The sequence below is a fragment of the Diceros bicornis genome, chromosome 23 (assembly GCF_020826845.1).
Source record: "Diceros bicornis minor isolate mBicDic1 chromosome 23, mDicBic1.mat.cur, whole genome shotgun sequence".
Lineage (NCBI taxonomy): Eukaryota > Metazoa > Chordata > Mammalia > Perissodactyla > Rhinocerotidae > Diceros > Diceros bicornis.
Genome location: NC_080762.1, coordinates 55555987 through 55576812, shown reverse-complemented (window position 1 = coordinate 55576812; position 20826 = coordinate 55555987). Strand labels below are relative to the sequence as shown.

The 20826-nt window shown below is 37.7% G+C and overlaps 1 protein-coding gene across 2 annotated transcripts in view; it reads right to left on the bottom strand.

Annotated features, from left to right (window-relative positions):
- Window positions 1-20826, bottom strand: part of COL12A1 (collagen type XII alpha 1 chain) — a 108833-nt gene that overhangs the window by 50791 nt on the left and 37216 nt on the right. For both annotated transcript variants that reach the window (XM_058566765.1, XM_058566764.1), the window contains exons 15-31: window positions 17731-17997; window positions 17081-17273; window positions 15863-15984; window positions 13948-14097; window positions 13747-13866; window positions 13485-13649; window positions 12760-12906; window positions 10345-10484; window positions 9708-9837; window positions 8267-8409; window positions 7821-7950; window positions 5780-5916; window positions 4521-4650; window positions 1964-2103; window positions 1578-1710; window positions 1448-1474; window positions 961-1103 (exon numbers count right to left, since the gene is read on the bottom strand). In XM_058566765.1, coding sequence (XP_058422748.1) covers window positions 961-1103; window positions 1448-1474; window positions 1578-1710; window positions 1964-2103; window positions 4521-4650; window positions 5780-5916; window positions 7821-7950; window positions 8267-8409; window positions 9708-9837; window positions 10345-10484; window positions 12760-12906; window positions 13485-13649; window positions 13747-13866; window positions 13948-14097; window positions 15863-15984; window positions 17081-17273; window positions 17731-17997 — 2417 coding nt within the window. The remainder of the gene's footprint in view (window positions 1-960; window positions 1104-1447; window positions 1475-1577; window positions 1711-1963; window positions 2104-4520; window positions 4651-5779; window positions 5917-7820; window positions 7951-8266; window positions 8410-9707; window positions 9838-10344; window positions 10485-12759; window positions 12907-13484; window positions 13650-13746; window positions 13867-13947; window positions 14098-15862; window positions 15985-17080; window positions 17274-17730; window positions 17998-20826) is intronic.

Below are 20826 nucleotides of genomic sequence, written 5' to 3'. Positions count from 1 at the left end.
ACATCAAAGTTCTGACTCAGCTAAACCCACTTACTGTGAAGTATCAGAGACCTTTAACCACTGCCAGCATCCACTTCTGCTAACATCTCTAAACTGGTAAGAGGTGTGACCCATTTGCTGGAGCTCAGCAGGTCAGATGATTAAAGATTAATAACTCATAACTCTCTAAGGCTATGTGAGGAAATATTATAGCCCCCCCTAAAAGTCAACAAAATACTAGACCTTACCAAAAGAGGTATCTGAAATAATTGAGGAAGCATCACCCTATCAGTATAAAATCACAGTGCTTCCTGACCTGACCTAGGATAATGTGTGCAGTTCTAGTCACACAGTTCATGAAAGCAAAGCCGGAAAACGCTCAAAGACAGACAACCAAAATAAGAAAGGTGAATGGACAAGGACTCTGTTAAATAAGGGAAGACTGGGAAGATACAGAAGACAGAAGCTGAGTTTACAGTCCTACCATCTTCCTCAGTAAACTCCATTTGCATAACTATAAAAATGATAAACAGTAAAAACTAGGTGAACAGGGACCCAGATCTGGAAACATCAGATCTAGGAGACACCTTATGACATGTAAAAAATGGAAAAATTAGAATAAGGAAGTTTAGCAAACTTTCAGCACTTGATTAAGTTAGAGAGATATGGATTAAAAATCTAAATAGACTAAAAACTCTAGATATCTTCATGGAAAATCCAGCCCTAAGGGTTCTTACGGGAAGTGTGGATGCCCCGAGGTGCATGCCTGAAGCTGTCAGGCTTCCATGAAGAGCAACTCTCATCTCCCACAAATGTCTACAGAGTCTCCATCAGGGACGGAGTCAAATAATTCCACCCAATACAGTAAATCTTGCATCTCTCAAAGTAGTAAGTATGACTAACTAAACATTGGGGGTAAAAGGCATTTCAGGAAGAAAGGTAGAAATTGTCCAAGTTATACTTTTTTCCAAAACAAATTACCATCTGCTCACTGCCTTCCCCTGTGGAAGGCTGGTACGAGATCCTGTATTTCTGCACACGACCACTAGCAGAATCCCACTTGACAGTCAAGCTGTAGGATGTCGCATTGTACACCTGCAGGTTTCGTGGGCCACTTTTTGGAGCTGAAAGAAGAGTGTTGAGAAACAGAGTAAGCACACAGAACAACGCCTCCCCTAGGCATGCGTCCTTCCCAAGGAAATAACAGAACTGTAGACTCTAGGTGTAGAACTAAATCTGACTCTGTGATAAATGATGGTCAATGAATCTTAAATGACTCCTTAACAAATAGTAGCAAAGCAAAGTTTTTCAAGAAAGATCTGTTTAAAAGAGGTCCCAATCAACCCAATCAACCTTACAATTTAAAAGCAGAAGGACTGTTTGCAATGGATTTTGTGGTATTTTTCATTCATTCATTCATTCATTCATTATTTGGTCATTCATACAACAATGCAAATTAAATTCTTACCTTGTGTTGTTAAGGGTATCAAACGCACTAAAAAAAACAGAATTGGGGGAATATTACTAATACAGCTATAGCTCCATTTTTTAAATTAATTTTAAATTAACAATGTCCTATTTGAAAGCTGAACACCTACGTGTGCGCTCACTGCCAATCAGATCATCACTTTCTGACTCATCCGGATAAATGGCAGTAACAGAAACTTCATAGAGAGTGTTCGGGTTCAGGTTTTCAAACACCAAAGTATTTTCATCTCCATTTAAGATGGTCTTAGGGAAAAAGGGAGAAAAAAACAAACCCACACAAAATTAAGCCACCACGTATAGCATACACCAATGGCAGTGTGTCGACATCATTTAGCCAGATGGTCTTCCTGCTTTGATGCAGGCCATGAGCTCAAATGTCACTAGCAGGAAAGGATACTTTTCTGGCACCAGGGGTAATACATATTTCAAACAAGATTCTCTATAATAAAATAGGATCTAAAAAGATAAAAGAAGAAAAAGACAGAGTTAACACTACCTCCATCTTATCAGAGCTTCCAGAAGGTGCCCAGGTTATTCTGTAGAGGGACACATCTGACGCTCCATGATCCCAAGTGCCTCTGAAACTCTCCGGTGAGACTTCGGTGATCTTCAGGTTTGTTGGTGCTGGCACAATGCCTATTGTGAGAAAAAGCAGCCCTGAGTTTGAGAATGTGATCTACAAACTTAATTTGATATAACAACACTGCCTTGTTTTATTTTAATCGACATGTAAAAACTGGCTGAAAACATTGCTCAGAACCAAATATCTTACCAATTCAGTTCATTTGAAAGATCAATATAAGAGAAAGCTCCAAAAACTGCAAGCATTGTATGGATATAATAGGTTACAATTTATACCCTATTAAAATGGTGATTTTTTTAAAGGTACTGTTTAGTAATACTCTTCTAACTCAGTGGTTCTTAATCATTTTGCATCTGAAACATTTTGAGAATCTAAGGAAAACCACGGACTCTTTCACACAGCAATACACATAAGCACAAACTCTGGCATATGACATCAGAGAATGCATGGACCTTCATGGTCCATGAAATGTTATGATCTAAGTAATCCACGCATTAGCTTTTCCTAGAGATCACTAATCTTAAACACAATGTGAAGCAGACTGCACTGACTCTATCCAGAGATAGGAATAACTCTGGAGTGCTGGTGACTGCTAGAATCCCAATTAAAAGTCCCTCCATGGATCAGGCTCTCTAGTTAGTTTGCAGCACAAGCAATTTGGAAGGTCTGCCACCAGTCTTGAGCTTTCATTGTCAATTATTTCTCTATCTCCTGGTAACCCAAGCCAACCACACAAAACCCAAAGTCATTAAAAATTTGTTTCCAACAATTACAATGAAAAGGCCCATTGAGATAAAGACAATGGTACCACTTCCATAAGCACACCCGCAAGAGAAACCAGTTGCTCAGGATGCACTTTGGATGTATGTAAAAGTTATTAGGAAATCTTAAGCACTAAAAACATACATTGAAAGTATTAATTTAGTACACTAAATCACCTGCTGTCACCAGTCTTGTTTCCTAACTTCTGTTTCTCTTTACTATACCTGCTATGTTTATACGAAGCTGTCAGTCTACTCATATGCATCAATTTTCATCTCTAGCCACTAGCCCTTACCACTAGGAACTGATGCCAAGAAGGCAACTGAAATTGCTAAGAGATATCACATAGAAAGAAAAGAGCAGAAGTGGATACTGCCTGATGTTAAGGAGCAGGCTGTGACATTTGACAAGATGCCCTAATCATCTGTAGACAGCTGGGCACTAAAGGAGAAGCTTTTGAGCCTCTGGTGAGGCAGTTGCTGAATAGGAAGTAAAAGTTCCAGACTACACCACTGATCCTACCACTAGTTTACTGGGCAGGGCGGGGTAAGTCATTAAATTCTCTAGACCTATGCTGTCCACTATGGGACCACTAGCCCCGTGGAGCTATTGACTACTGGAAATATGGCTAGTCCAAATTGAGATATCCTTTAAGTGCAAAATTAATACACACTGGATTTCAAAGAATTATTATAAAAACATAACGTGAAATATCTCATTAATAATTATTATACCGATACATATTAAAATGATAATATGTTGGATATATTGGGTTGAATAAAACATATTATTAAAATTAATTTCATCCATCTCTTTTTACCTTTTTTGATGTGACTACTAGAAAATTCTGAATTACATATGTGGCTCCCATTATATTTCTTCGGAACACTGCTGGCTCTACGCCTCAGTTTCTTAATCACTATACAATTAGGGAATTATGTGCTGAGCACTGTGCCAAGCACTACAGATACAAAGTTGAACAAAATAAATGTCTCTGTCTCCATTAGGAGGGAGCAAGGGGAAAGTAGAACAGATAGTAAAAAAAGACCCACAGGCAATAGTAATTGGGTTAAATACTACGGCAGTACCATTAGAGGGAGAGAAACAGACATTCTTCGAAATGGCAGCAGAATGGGGCAGGGAAGGAGGGGCCTAGACCTTTCCACCGAGAAAGTCTCCCTTCCTAGGTAATCCCACAGGACACAATCTGAGTGCCACTTACCCACCTTCCTTACACAATCCCATGCATTGTTCATTCATTTTTTTTATCTCCACATTGAAATCATCAACTATTGAGGGCAAAGATGCTTATATTTTGTTACCCCTGATAGCACATTACATATAATAAGATCTCAAAAAATTTTTGATAACTAATGCAACTTTTGCAGAGAAAATGTTCAACATACATCAAGAATATACTTTCTCCCCACCCCCCCCACCCCACCCCCCACACACACACCAGTTAAGTATCTGGAAGGTGAATTAGTGACAGTGGCTGATAGAATAATAGTAGGGTATAAATTATCAGGAAAGGAATGGACATAAAGGTAGAATACAGGAAGAAAATAAGTGAAAAACAATCTATGAATCCAAAGATTATTAAATACTGGCAAAAATAGCATTAAGAAACAAAATGCCACAATAACTTCCGTTACACATGCACGTGGTGCTGTTTCCCAATTATCAATAAAGGGTGGTCATGACTCACGGGTAGTTTCTTGAGCAGCCACTGGGGGAGACTCCCCCTCGTCATACACCGCAGAAACGCTGACAGTGTACAAGGTCTGTGAGACGAGGTCTCTGAGAGGGGCACTGGTCCGGGACCTGTCCACCTCTACCTGTAATAGAGCAGTGGAATGACTTTTACAAAGCACTTACTTTGATATCTCTCTGTTGTTTACTATATCTCTCAGCACAAGACCATAAGAATTATGGTACAAAAAAAGATGTTTCCCAATTTGTACACGAGTCCAGGAACTGGAGACAGTTTAAATGTTTCCAAAGTGGAAAAAATGAGTGTACTAGAGCTTATCTGCCACTGTTGTTCAGTAAATAATGACTCCCTACAGATTCAAACAACCTGGTCATTTTCACCTGCCTCCCTTCGTATCACTGCCTATTTCTTCAGGAGTGTTCTCCGGGGCATTATCTTATTTGCTTTGCACAAGAACCCTGTGAGACCCACTGGTCACTGTATCTCTTTGAAATCGAAACCCAGAATGAAATGAACGTGTGCACACGTATAAATTAGCTTTTGTATAATCCAAATGACCAGCACAGTCAGTAATTGAGTGCTTAGAGAAAGTATTTCTATCTATGCTATGTCTATATCTATTGCTATTGCCTCTGAGATTCTGACATTAATGCCCCTCCACCAAGCATACACAAGTTTGAAACCCATTTGCTGGAGAAGCCCCCTAGTTTGCTCCCACTTTGAATCAGGTTGTCATGGAAATAGCTTTCTGCCCCAATATCATCTCAAAAAATGCCCACTGCTAAAGGGATACTCCTCTAACAACAAATTGATCTTTTCTCTCTGTCCTGCTGAACTGTTCTATCTTCCTATTATATGACAAACACCCCCTTTCTTTCCTGCATCCCCTTGCTAGCTTTTATTATTAGAAACATTATTATGACATTTTTTAGTAATTCATAAAATGCAGAATGCCATATAAGTATAGCATCTGAACGAGACGGAAATACCATCTAGATTCTATAACTTTATCTACTAAGAGATGATGTTTCTGAGATTAATATCACATAGCAAAACATTTCTAAACTAAATCAAGACAGTCCAATAGATTATTGATACTCAAAAATTGCTTTATTAATATAACAAGTTTTCAACACTATATTAATAAAGAGATAAGTATTCAAAACATGCTGTCATCTATACTTGTTTAGGTTCTTTTGATAAACCTACTAGGAAAACAAATATTTCCAAATCCATTCTAACCTCCAACCTACCTCTTTGACGTCCTCTTCTGGTGTTTTGTATCGAACAATGTATTTACGCACTTTTCCAGGCACAGGTTCCCAAAAGACATTCATGGTGCTGTGAGTCACATCTCTGAGTTTCAGATCTTGAGGTCTGGGTAAAGGCACTGGAGATGCATGAGAAATTAGGTTCAGATGAGGTTCTCAACCACAAAGCTCTAAAGCATCCAAACAAGCTCTCAAGAAGTGGTTCGGAGCAAACTTAAAGGTGCGCAGCAAAATAACCAAAAAAATGGTGATGATGATAAAAGTACTATGATTGTATCACGTAGAGCTGAATTCTTAAGAAGGCTTTTCAAAAATAGGATAAATTTAAATTTTTATTACAAATCTAACTTCTCATTTATATGTTAACCTTTTTCCACTCTATTTAAATAAGTTCTTACTTGCTGCTCAGCTATAATAAATATAATTCACCATAAATGTACAGATCATGTTTCTTTATTAGATATTTAAATCAATTAAGATAGAAGACAAAATCAAAAGAGTTATGCTCCCTTAAGAATGTGAGAGAAAAACAAATGGTTACAACAGTGAAGAATGAAGATGAGCAAAAATTAGGCATCCAATAAGCTTATAGGCAAATCCACAGAAGCCTAAATGGTTAGAAGAAAACCCAAACGATAAATTTTTACCAAGTCAAACAAAGCTTCACCTTAAAAAGAATGGGAAAAAGGATAACTAACGAAGAGATTTTCTTTTGTGATCTGAGACATATCTCACTCTTTGTAGCTGCTCATTTGATCAATTTCCTTTGTCTTGCATTTCAACTCTGTACATCTTTCTTCCTAAATTTCTCTCTCCACCTCCATGTTTCTGCACCTCCATCCCTACAGTGTTTTCGTCTCTGTATCTCTCTGCGCCATCCCACCCTCCAGTGTCGTGGTACAGCCCCATATCCAAATCCATGACCCCATTTGTCTTTTATCCCACTGTGACTTTTGGATCTTCTCTCCCAGCACTCTCAGAACACATGTCTCCATCTCTGGCTGGTTCCCCACCCTTTCCATCTGCCACTACCCCATTTCCACAAAACCACCAGCTCCACACAAGGTCTAATGTATAAAAGATGGTTATTTGTTGTCAATGAATTTACCCTGCCCTGCCCTGCAGGGGCTCTTTCTCTTTTCTGCCCCATCATGCTTCTGTCTCAGTCCCCTTTCCTTCTTGAAGGTTCCTTCCAACTTCTTAATTTCCATAGAAAAGTGGACTGAAACTCACCGAATTTAAGCCAAGTCATCTATCCCAGCATATCTACCTCAACAAGTATGAAACAAAACTACCACCTAGGTAAGGCAAGGGTCCTAAGAGCAATCATTGTCATTTTCAAAGAAATAGCATCTAAATGTTAGTGAGACAAACCAGAAACACAAAAGAAGCTGATCAACATACACAAGTGAGGTGCAAACCACAAAGAAGTCCATGTGCTCTGTGCTGCTTTGTTTACTGATGCATTCCCAACACTTAGCACAGTGACTGGAGTAAGAAATGATCAATCTGTTTTTGGATTGAGTTAATTGATTAATTCAATTAATTGAGACAGACTTATTTATACATGCCATAGAGTTTCTACTTCAACAAGAACTTAGAACATCTTGATCTTAAACCTAATATCTTCCCCCCAAACTACACTCACCCAACATTCCCTTCCCACCAATGCTATATACCATATTTCATGGATCTACAACATCAATTCCAAGACGTACCATTATTTTATGTTCTGACTGCTCCCCGGCCAAGAGCAACTGTAAGACACTACTGACTGAAGGTACACCTCAATATCAGGCATGTTAAATGTGAAAAAAAAAATGTAAATCCTAGAATCAATTTAAGATGCTGACATAAGTCTAGAATTAATCTTAATTTTCAAATTTGACTGCCATAAGTAATAACCCTGTAATTTATGCACAAATTATCAAATTATTGTTAGCATCATTGAGTGACAGAAAAACCCTAATGAACATGATGTTTACAAGAATAAGGAAAGAAGGAAAACTAGCAATGTTCTTACAGGTGACTTTCCGAGCAGTAACAGGCTCACTAGTGAGGTCATGCAGGGCAGCCTGCACCGTGACCGCATATTCGGTGTTGGGGAAGAGGTCAGGCAGCTGCACGTCGCTCACTGTCGGCCCCACGCGCATCTGCATGTGGACATTCAGAGGGGAAATAAGACATTCAAATCAAGCATTTCCACTCACTGGGGATGACCAGTTACAGCCTCTTTGTAATCACCAGATTATAACACAACTTTTATTCTTCATTTCTCTGAATTGTATTTCCTTTTTCATGCCAATGTTTTCTAAAATGTATCACAGGCCACAATTCTAATTTTCTATTTTTCTGTTTTGTGTGTAAAGCTATAAATGAGTTCATAAGTAACTGCAGCTTAATGGGGATTCTAAATCTGTAAAGTCGCAGGAGGACCCAGCTTATGATAAAGAAACAAACACCTCCCACCTCTTTGGGTTGTGTTGGTTCTGTGGCGTTGACGGGTTCGTATGACAAGGAGTAGCCAGTAGCCCCTCCCACTGGCTGCCATTGCACACGCATGGTGGTTGGGCCAACGTCATAAATATTAAGGCTGACCACAGGGACTGGCACTGTTGGAAAGTAAAAGGAGATATCAGTCTAATTCCTATCATTCTACTCATTTTTTAATTGTGGTTTCCTACTTAATTATTGGTATTTGTATATGCTAAATAGAGAACGGATGGCTGTGAGAAATTGATAAGTTAATATAATCCCTTCCTTTCCCTCCAAAATACAATCTCATTGCTCATTGCCACCCCATACTCAGGACTGCATGTTACAACTATTTCATAGAGGAAAAATGTTTAAATTTCAAATGGACTCCAGTGAGTCCACATGGAAGCCAAAATCGATACCAACTTCCTGAGATTTCAATCTCTTTTTCTGGAATATGTCTAAGTTGACTAGTTTCATTCTTCAATCACAGAATTTCATACACAAATAACCAACACAGTATTTTATTTTCTTTCTTTTAAAAAAATTTTAATGAGAGTGCCATACATTGATAACTTAGGGCATTTATGGGCTTTTTGAAGACAAGGCAATGAGGCAGAGTAAAAGGTTTACTGTCCCTTCTTCACTTAACACCCATATAGCTTTTTATTTTTTGTCCAAAGATTAAGTTTACAGTTTTAAGGAATTATCAGATTAATCCTACTCATTATGAAATACAGTATTTCCCACCTCCTATGGTCTAATATGAAGAGAAATATGAGAAGAGATAAAGACCTAAGGAACTGAGCAGTAAGTAGAGTTAGTTCTTGCCTTGGAGAGAGTGATGCCCACTCCCTCCTCTTATAAGGGGCCTCCCTTGCCCTTGGAGACCAGCCACGAATATGGGAGAAGGATAGACTATTTTCATACAGCCTCAGAAACCCTACCAGGAGTAAGAACAAGGAACATCTCTCCCAAAAGCTTTACTCAAAGTCAAAGCCATTAGAGCTTCTCTAGTAAAGGCCAAAGGCTAAAAAAAAAAAAAAAAAAAAAAAGGAGAGATCTCATTGCCAGCAGGAAGATCTGACCATCTGCAGAAGTGAAATAGGTTATCTCTGCACAGCTCCTCTTCCTAGCTTAGTTCCGCTCCCCACATAGTCTCTTTCCTTAAGAAGTGAATGATTCTGTGAAAGGTACTTTTCCCTCTAAGTTATCTATGGCCATGACCTCCCATTCCACCAGTGGGGCCCATGATGGCAGGAGCAGCCAGGAAGAGCAGACAACCACTGAGTAGCAGAATGCACTTGGAAAATATTTGTTAAATGGATATTGAGTACAGGAAGGATTTGGAAGGCTGACAAAAGTCCCACATGAGCTGTCATCTCTTTATCTTAAAAACAGAACAATGCGAAGGTGTTTTTTTCATCTGACTTACAGGTTTTTTCTGCGCCCTTCAGAGGCTCGCTGTACTCATCCTCCACCACAGAGTACACATTCACAACATACTCGGTGTCAGGCTGCAGATCTCTCAGGACTGTGCTCCTTTCTAGTCGGCTCACGTAAAACTAGGAGAAAAATTAAAAAATAATAACATATTATAGTCACTTCCCTCTTTTCTACTATAATTACAAAGTAGTTAACTGCAATGAGCTTAGAAACTGTATTTCAATGAGGCCATTGTCTTTTGTTTTTGGAAACTACAACGAGGTCTTGGACAATTCATATAACTTACTCTCCCAGTTGTTTCCTTATTTGTGAAATGAGTGGGTAAAACTAGATCATCTTCAATGTTCCTTTCCAAATCTTGTATAAACTCATGAATAAATCAAGCATTCTCCAATTAAATTTTAATTAAAAATCATATTGATATGAATTTAAGCAAAGCTCTTTCCCTTTCATTAAGCCCAAATGGAAGTGCTTGCCTAGCAAGGAAAAGAAAGTACCACTGTTGACTCAGTTCCGCCCATCTCCACATCATTCTTGCTCCACATGCAACATATTTCTCAGAGCCCTAATGAGGAGGACCCAAACTCGGTATCAGGAAGGAGAGGGTGTAGGTGTTGTCTACTCACTTCTTGACGTTTCCCACCAGAAACTGGGTAGTATTCCACCTTATATCTGTCCACACTGTCAGAAGGAGGTGTCCAGCTCACTCTAAGAGAGCGATGAGTTCGCTCAGAAATAACTAGGTTAGAAGGTGCTTCCAAGTCACCTACATGTGGAAATAAAGTACAGACAACTTTTCCATTATCATAGCAAGGTGATGAAATTTGAAATTATGTTGAAACAGTATTACTCTCCATGTTTCAAGCTTATACCCACATCCTTTCACATACTAAGTAGCTACAATAAATCAGTATGGTGGCCACTGCCCATAAGACCTCCCTGAATGGGTACGCAAAGTGTTCTTTAGTCTCAAAGATTCAAGCCTGAGCTCATTGTCTTTCATTAAAACTTGATCCCACTCTTCTTATGGCACCACCAGTTTATCAGTCACCTAGACTCAAAAACCTCTGAACCACCTTTGGATACATTCTCCTCTCTCTAACCTTGTACGTATAATCAATAAACAAGGATCTGGGTCCTGACAATTCCACTGTCTCTATCACTATCGGCACCACCCAAGTTCACTGCCCTCATTATCATTTTGATTATTTATATTTATGCCTTATCTCCTTAACTATAGGTTGTGCTCTGTGGGGACAGAATTGGTTTCTTATTCATGTTTAGTTCCCCTACAGGACCTAGTTCAGTGTAAGAGAAGCTAACCACTGTCTTACTAAAGAGAGAGGAAAAACAACTACATCTTTTAAAATTTGGGAATATCTTATTGCCTGTGACTGTGCTCTCTGTTGGTAGGTGTAGGTGAAATGATTCATACAGAACAATATTTGGAATAAACATCAATGAAAATAGAAATATTAAAGCTCCATATGACCATCAGAAAAATGTCCCAAATAATAATTTAAAGAGAATTAATCCAATGACTCCATGAGCAAGGTAAATCACTCTCATATACATGCTTTCCACTTTCTTTGTAAGCCAAAGCTGGGAAAAGCATTTCCATTCTTAGTACCCTAACCTTTATTGTACTTGGGCCATAATCAAACCTACAAAATTATCAAGCAATTTTACTGTCTGGAAACTAGAATGAATGAAACTATTACATAATTGATAAAAAAAAATAAAGGAAAACAGATAAAAGACGTTTTCATCCCCACTCAAAGTTCTCTCCAACTAAATAAAAGGACAACTCTCTCAGCTATTTCAGAGCCAGAAGCCTACAAATTTTGGCTTCCTGGCTGGTCTATTCTCCAGGGAAAAGGTCAGTCTGTTGTTCAAAATCCAAAAAGAAAATCTACAAAAGTTTGGAGAGAAAAACTCAAGAAGGAACAGTCAAATAAACGTACCCCCAGGACCCAAAGCATGTGAACCATTTCTACCACATTATTTGTTAAACTCTTTCCAACTTTTCCAAAACCAAAATAAATTCATAAAAGAACTTTACCATCATCTATGTGCACTTAAAAGAAATTTTTATCATATAATAAGGACCATAACTTTTGTCATTAATTTTCCAAAAACTTTCAATTTTGGTGCTTACCATGTTTTGTCCTGTGATTTATACAGATAGTAACCATTTTGCACCACCCATTGTCACTGCAAACTCAGGTCTATAATTTTATTTCTAAATCTTAATTCCTTATCCATAGCTACTTTTTCTCAAAGACCTCCAAAAATATCTTTAACCATTTGACCCTGAGTAAGTAATTTAACTTCTCTAAATCTCAGTTTTTTTCACTGATAGAGATTACAGCATTTCTAAAGGTCCAAACTCTAAAATTGTAATTTCTCTTTATATTTAGGCATTATAAATGTGAAGTATAAAGTTTGATCATCTATAGTTGAGGCAAAGCAAATCAGATATACGACCCCTCTTCCATTCCTAATAAAAAAAAAAAAAAGGTAACATACTTTAGAAAACAAAAGTCTGGGAACAACCATTTAATAGCAACTTAGTAATTATATAGATATTTACAAGAGAATAGATATATACCAGAAAAGAAAGCATCTCTTTTTCTCTCCTCTCTACTCCCATTTATATATACGTACGTGTGTGTGTGTGTGTGTGTGTGTGTGTGTGTGTGTGGTGTGCAGGCACATATAAACTACATGTATCCTCAAAAAAGCTAAAAGTCATTTCTAGTTCAGTGCCATCAAAAACAAATCAGAAAAAAAATCAGAGACTAAAACCAATCATTCTCAGTTGAGGGCAGTATTCTTCCCGGCGGACATTTGTCAACACGTGAAGAAATTTTTAGTTGTCACAATTCAGGGAATGCTACGGGCATCCAGAGCGCAGAGCCCAGGGATGCTGCTAAACATCTCGCAATGCACAAAAGAGACCCTTCCCCCCATCCAAAACAGATTTATCTGCCCTAAAATATCCACAGTGCTGAGGGTGAGGAACCCTGGGCTCACCTTACCTGGCCCTTTGACACTGTTACACAAGTTAATGGTGAGGTCATCCACAATCCTGGAGAGGGACTCGAAATCTGCCACGTTGTATGCGTGGGTATCATCGGGATCCGTTGCAATCATCTTTAACTCAACTTCATCAGCATTTTTAATACCTTGACAAAAATGGATATATACAAACGAAAAGCATTTCTCAGGAAAAAAATTAATGGAATGAAGCAAATATTTTCTGGGCTATCCTTATATATTCACTGTTAACTAGAACATACATGCGATTTTCCTCAAAAATAAAATGATTACCTGTAGTTATAAAACAGAAACAAATAAAAAATAATATAAACTGAAGGTATTCTAAATTAGCTTCTATTACATGTTTCTAGGACCAATTTCCCACTAAAAAGTGTCTCTTCAGTGTTTTTTCTGGAAAGTAAAATAATAGATATCAAAAATAAACATGGTGCTGTGGAAAACCAAACAGGAATTTTCCAGAATCCTATTAATAGTACATTTGTCCTCTTGATCCATTACTTTATTCCAAGAAGCCATGCAGTTTTGTCTCTTTACAAGGAGAAAAGAAGAAAATTAACTAACTTCCTGACACATCATTTGACAAACTATATGATAGGGAACATGTGTTTGTTTGTTTTTTCATGCTTCAGAAAATATTTTTAACTATAAAAATATCCTCAGTTTTTGTAACCCCAAGGGCATTGCTAGCCTTGTCAGCGCTTACCAACAGCAAACAGCTCCACGCCTTCATCCTTGAGTTTCTTTGAAGGTGCTTCAACATCATCTTGTGATTTTCCATCAGTGATGAGAACACCAATTTTTCGAGCCCGAGGCCTCATGCCAGCTTGAGTCTTAAAGCTCTGTTGGCGAATGAAATTCAAAGCCATGCCTAGTGGGATATTGAAAAAAGAACCAGTGACATCATTATTCAGCCACAGCTTTGACCAAAAGCAAGATTAAGAGCGCACCAGACCATCCTTACTCACCTGTGAGAGTGTTGCCTCCTTTGTATGGTAAGTTGGCCACCGCTTGCAACAAGCTCTGCTTGTCTTTGTGAGCATTTAACTGCCACTCTGTCCTGGGGTCCCCACTATACTGAGCAAGGGCTAAAATAACACCATTTGCATTAGCATATATAAAAGAGCATAATGAAAATGTCTAAATGTCTTCAATATTGTCAAACCTACCAATTTGTACTCTTTTAGGGCCAATCTCAAAGACTTCCACAATACGAGAAATGAAACTCCTCACGGTTCTAAAATTTGCCCGGCCGATGCTCCATGATCCATCCACCAGCAACACAATGTCTGCTTCGGCTCTGGTGAGACACTCCATCCCTGACATGGCAATCGTAAGACAGGTCAGAGCAAGTAGCAAATTCTTAGCACGGTTACTTCCTCGCCACGCCTCTGCCACCCCCGGATGCTCAGCGTGGCCTAACTGTTTCAGTTCTGTAGCTTAGTTTGGTGTTTGGAGTTCAAGACTCTGAAAATACATCCAGAGGATTTATCAACCTCAAATAACAGTCATAAGAATCATCAAGTCCTCCAATGATTATTTCAATGGCAAATCTCTCCTTCACCTTTGACTCTATTTCCCGGCCACAGTCACAGACCCTGGAGACTTAAATTAAACCATCACTGTAAATTTGGATGGGCTCACAAACCCAAAAGCTGAAATAACTAAGTGAGAACATACAGCCATTTAACTATAAGGCATTAATAGTTTTGATAAAATTTTAATGTGATCTAAAGATTAGATGTTGCATTTTTCTGTAATATTTAATGGTCATTAGCAGACAAGTATGAGATGAACTGATAATAAGGTAGAAAATGTTTTAGTGAGCCAAAAATATCTTTTAAAATAATTAAGCTCCCAGGTGACTATTACATATATTATGAAAGATAAGAAACATGACTCTTCAAATTAGATCTTTCTGAAGTAAAGATATACTGCCTTAAAATCTGATAGCTATTATATTATTTAGTTATTAACTACTTAACTTTATCATCTATTATGCATAACAATCAGGTAAATACAAATGGTGAAGTCTGCACATTTAAAAAATCAAGAGAGAAGGAAGACAATTTAGAAAAAGTATGCCAAGAAATATACAAATTGAGAGCTGTAGAGACAAGAAGCACAAACACTGATACGCAGCTAGGGAGCTTTGAAAGAGAGAAGAACCCAACCTCCTCAGTGCACAAGCTACAAAATAAAAACATAAGTCGGTTAATATCATCACAGGAAAAACAATGGAACATTAATGCAAAACAGTAAGATGTGACATTTTCACACATTTTATCCACATCCATAGTTTCCAACGCTCTCTCTTCCAGGAGCTTATGTTACCAGCTATGAATTTTCTAACTTCTTGCCATGTTAGTATCTGATCTTTACATTACAAAAAAAAAAAATTTCATTGAGAAAAAGTAAGCGATGCTCACACACTTCCAAGGTGTCACTCACGTACTGTCCCTGACATCAGGACTGAGGAGACCCAAATGCTACTCCAAGCACCTAAGCCTTTGCAAGCTGCTCCTGCTCTGTCCAGATCTACTCTTTTTTAGCTAATGATGGAAAATATTTAGAAGTAAATTCTATCCACCACTTCCACTTCTAAGAATGTCCAAGACTAGCTTCATGTACCTCAAAGCTGTCATCATGGCAGGAGCAAAGAAATCCGAAGGGGGTATGTTACCATCATGCTTCCCAAGCCATGGCTGCCCATCTATTATTGTAACTCAACTCTGCTTGCTCAGCCCAAATAATCCATTTCTGCAACAACTTTCACAAAGTAAAACTGCACTGTACTCATTAAAAAGAGAGAAAATGTACATTACCCATCGTAAAAATTCGTCTTTGAAGAATACAATACTATGTAACTGATGCAATGCTGACAAGAAAAGCCTTAGAAGAATGTTCTCAAAAGCATGCTCAGGGGGATGTATGAAGAAATTTTTAAATATGTAAATTATTTAAATAAATTTTAGTGTAAAATTTTTATAGTTGCTTTTCACTGTATGATTAACGGAACAATTCACATTTAAAATCATTTCATAATATTGAGCTTTCCTAGGGGAACGTAACTCAGTTTCTTACCAGAGGATAAAATCGGCATCACAGTTGTGTCAGAAAGGGTTGTCATTTCTTGTCCAACAAGTGGTGAACTTTCTCCTCCATCAAACATGCCAAAAACATTTACCTTATAGGTGGTACCTGCCCTGAAATGTTAAAATATATAGTCTGTATGTATAATTAGCTCAAGGGGTAGCATTTTTTGCTTTGTTAAAGATATTCATCTCAATTTACAAACTTTCACTCAGAGGAGGTTACAATGCATAACATTGCAAGAGAAGAAAAGGACTTTCCATTACATTCTACTTTGAGCTGACGGTGTGAGGTGTCAGGGGAAACCAGTCGGCAAGGCTTCTAGAGAACACTGGGGCTCACAGCACCGGTCTCCGTCCTGTCTTTCTACCAGACGTGACTCCCCCCGCAACGCCACTGAGCAGGTCAGGGACAGATCAGACTTGACTCTTAATGCTTCTAAGCAACAGGCTTTAAGAAAATAATTTAAATGTTGTAACTTGCAAGGTAACATGAAGCACCTAGCACAATGCCTGGCACACAGTAGGCTCACTAAATTTCATTCTCCCTATTCTGGTAAAAGAAAATAGTGAGCATTTATATAGATTTCAATAATGCCGAATAAATGGTTTAAACAAACAAACTTTCCAAAAGGCAATGCACAGTAGTCCATTCTTTTTACTGTAATGAATGTCGGGTGCTGTTCAAATTCAAACTTTCTTGTTTTCCGCCACACAGCCTGAAGCGAGACCTTTAATCCGCCCAACCTTCCCGACCCTGCTGGCTGGCACCAAGCACAAGGTCCTGCCTTCTCTCTCCCACGGCACTCTCCGGAAGAGGACTCACCACGGCATCTCAGTGTGAGATGGGCCCAGCCATGGGGTCCAGAAAGTACAGGAACTCCCACATTCCCACAGGGCTGGCTGGGGACAAGCCGTTTTTGGTGAAATTGTGTAATATAGATGTTATTTTTTTAAAAACAGGGTGTTATTGAAAAAACATCATTCCTGATCACTTAATAACAAAAATCATTAAAACATTACAAAAAATTCTGCTCAGGCCAAAATTCGAGCCTCTAAATAACCTCAACCTCAGCAGCACCAAGAATAAGAAAGCAACATCAGCTGATTTTAAATACTCTGCTGGCAAACAGACACATACGTGGAAGGCCCTCCAATTTGCATCAGTTATTCAATCATTTAATACAAATTGAATATAGTTCATTCCTACCTAAGCTCCTCCAAAACAACTGTGTTGTCGTATGGTCCCACCACTAACTCTCCCAGTCTTCTGTCATCCCCCGAAGGGTGGAATGTGACCTTATAGCCCTTGACTTCCCCAGGGGCAGGCTCCCAAGTCACTCGGAAGCTTGACATGGTAGGGTCAGATGTTTTGAGGTTTCTGGGTGACTTAAATCGAGAAGCTGTAAAGATAATAAGATTTTGAAATATTATCCATAAGACTAGGCTTTGAGGTTTCTAATTAGCCTCTACAATAATAAATCAAATTAGAAATGTCTATGTGACATACATGGGAATCATCACAAATGTAACACTTCAAAATGCATATTTATGAAAAGGGTTAAGTCAGCACAAGATATAATACCCAATAAAAATCGTAATAACAGAGTGCTACCCAACTGGAAGTGTAAATAATTCTCACAATTCAGAAGATTAGATTAGCATTAGCATTAATATGTAGAATCATTTTACCAGGAACTAAATTGGTAAAATTAATATGCTAATTAGGCATCCTATCTAATTATTACAATTTAATGTACTACAGAATCAGTTTTAGACATTTACAAATGAAGTAGATGTATTAAAATCTTCCTTTAAAATATTACACGCTTTCCAAAAAAAATTATTATTACTTTATACCTGTTGTTCCTGATCCTTGCCTAAGCTTTCCTTCTCCTGTCTTATAAACTGGGAGAACTGTGATGTCATATGTGGTCTGGGGTTGAAGTCTCTTTAACACTGTTGAGGTGACTGAGGGTGGCACTTTAGCGACCATTTGTCTCCCTCCCCCACGGGGGCGATATACAACACGGTAGTTGATGACTTTCCCAGGGGCTGGTTTCCAGGTAACTCTCATTGTGTTTTCTGTTTCTTCATCCACTTTCAAGGTTTTTGAATCTTGGGATACTGTAAGATAAAAGGAAGATTATAATATATACCATGTTCAAAGAAAATGTATACGTCCACCTCCCCATTTACGTGAAAAGAAGCCATCTGTGGTTCTTAAGCATCGCTCTCTTGCCTGGCACTGTGAGCTCTCATCAGTTCATGATGGCATGTGAGCCTCATCTTGGCGAGATCACAGTGAGATGTTTTCTCTTTATCTGGCCAATAACTAAAAAATGGAAGTTCATATTGCAAGGATTTCCTATTTGCATTCCAGAGACTTTAGTAAAGAAAACATCCATTTCCGGAGATGAGCTTTTAGAATTTTTATTATATTTCCATCTGTAAAGAATTCCTGTAGCAATCACGCTGTGGGGAATACTAAAAGTCATGAATGCAGGGTCAGAAATATTACTTAGGTCTTTTCAGAAAAAAGTACAATCCATAAATGACTAGCCAGAGTGACTGTAGTTAACACTATTCTTTGTGATTGCCACAAATATGTAAGACTATGAACACAAAGGAAGAACAGGAAGCTCTAACGCATAAAAATGTCTCAAGGGCTCTAAAGATAAATTGGTAAACACTGAGTCTTTTAGGAAGCACTATATGTAAAAAGTGTTTGATTATATAGTCAATACTATTTATTAAATTATATTTTACTAATATTTCACAATTATTAATAACTATATCAGAAACAGGTCACCAAACATCCACAAATAGCCATCACATCCTTTTTCTCATAGATAATTAGAGTTTATAAGCACGATCATTTCATTCAGTTCAATAATCTTAGCATTCAAAGGTCATAAGCATTTTCTATAGGAAGAGACTAAGCTAAAGGGAACACTGAAAAGAATCTTTCTTGATTCTAAGAGAAACTTTCATGTTCAAATGGGCAAGGACCACTTGAAACAACTAAAAAGCCTGAAAAAACTAAAAATTTATATAGGGAGAGAGATCAACATTTTTCAGACATTGGACATCAGGCAGACAGGACAGTGATCCCTGAGAGGAAGTTAACAAGCGAGAAAACGAGAAGCAAATGAAAGTGAGCTTCATGATCACCCTGGCACATCACTTGGAGAGAGCTCCCATGCCCATACAGGGAGTGGGAGCCCAGATGGAGCCCGGTGGTCTCTTTTAACTGAGGAGATGGTTTTGCAAGTCTGGGGAGTCCAAGGAACCTAGAACTTGTAGAGCAGATTACTGTAGAGGTGATAGTGTTACAGAGAAAAAGCTCCAAAAATCTGCAAAAGGTCCTCCTTGAGTCTTCAACCCAGTATTAATCAGTGCATATGTATGAGGAAACTACCGAAAACCAGGGAAAGAACCGCCCAACAGGAGCAGAGGGAGCAATTCTCGGAGTTCATGCAGGGCCAGAAATGTTCCCCCTAACCAGAGCAGAAAACCTCAAAATTCTCAGAACATCATGTATAGTCTTCAGGAAGTTATTTCCTCAATAATGGGGAAAATTAGCCCTAGATTAGAGGTTTTTCTGGTATAGCTCTAATAGAGCTTAAAAGCAAGCTTCAAAAAGATCAAACTATTTCCAAGTAATCTAACTGCATCCCAGAGCAAAGCTTAAGGATATATACAGGAATATAAAAATATCTGGCACTCAACAAAGTAAAATTTATAACGTCTAGCATCTAGTAAAAATTACCAGGCATGCAAAGAGGAAAAAAATATGATCCATGTTACCAACTAAATGATTATGTCTCCCCAGAATTCATATCTTAAAGCCTTAACCTCCAATGTGATGGTATTTGGAGATAGAACCTTTGGGAGATAATTAGATAATTAGAGATGAAAATACAATGTCTAAGATGAAAAATGCACAGGAGGATATTAACAGCAGACTAGAAATTTCAGGAAAAAGATTAGTGAACTTGATGACACAGTAATAGAAACTATCCAAAATGAAACACAAGAAAAAAAAAAAAGATTGAAAAATTGAACAGCACAACAGTGAGCTGTCTAATAACTTCAAGCAGACCAAAACATGTATAATTGGAGTACCTGAAGAGAGTGGGGGGGTTGATAAATAAAATATTTGACGAAATAATGGCCTAAATTTTTTTAATTATAAACCCACAGATCCAAGAAGCTCAATGAACCCTAAGCACAAGAAACACGAAGAAAACTAGACCAAGGCACATCACAAGCAAATTCTTAAAATTAGCAATAAAAAGAAAACATTGAAAGCAGCCATATAAACAAAAGATACATTACATATAGAGAACAAAGATAAGGAATGATAAAATAGGTGAAGAAATTCAATATATGATTATGAATTACGTTTCTGAGATCTGCAAAAGTATAATTTCAACTAACAGTAAATTAGTTGTAATTTTTTATTGTAGGGTAAAGAAACTAAGAGAATTCTCAGCCAAGTCCATTACTTTCAGGAAATATTAAAATTTATTCAGATTAATCCCCAATTTTCTATTCCTATTCTCCAGGTAAGTGAACTATTAAAAGGAAAAATATTTATATTTTTAAACAAAAAATACAAAGACCTAACATAGAGTTTTGAAAATAGTATGAGAAAGAATAGTATATAAAACAATCTATTTGGATTATTATTACCAATTGTCACAAATATTGAATAAATTGATGTGTGTCTAACACTTTTCTAGAAAGGGTTGTGCTACAATATGTTTTTTGACTTCTTGTTTCTCTCTCTTAAATTTTTATTCAGTGGAACAAGACATCTCTCTCTGATATAAAATTCTCAGACCAATTTCACACAACTCAGAATTGAGAAAAATGGACATTTAAATCTTATGAGTATTGGTCTAAAAAGAAACCTATGTTTGCAAAAGAATGTGATCCCAAACTTTAAAA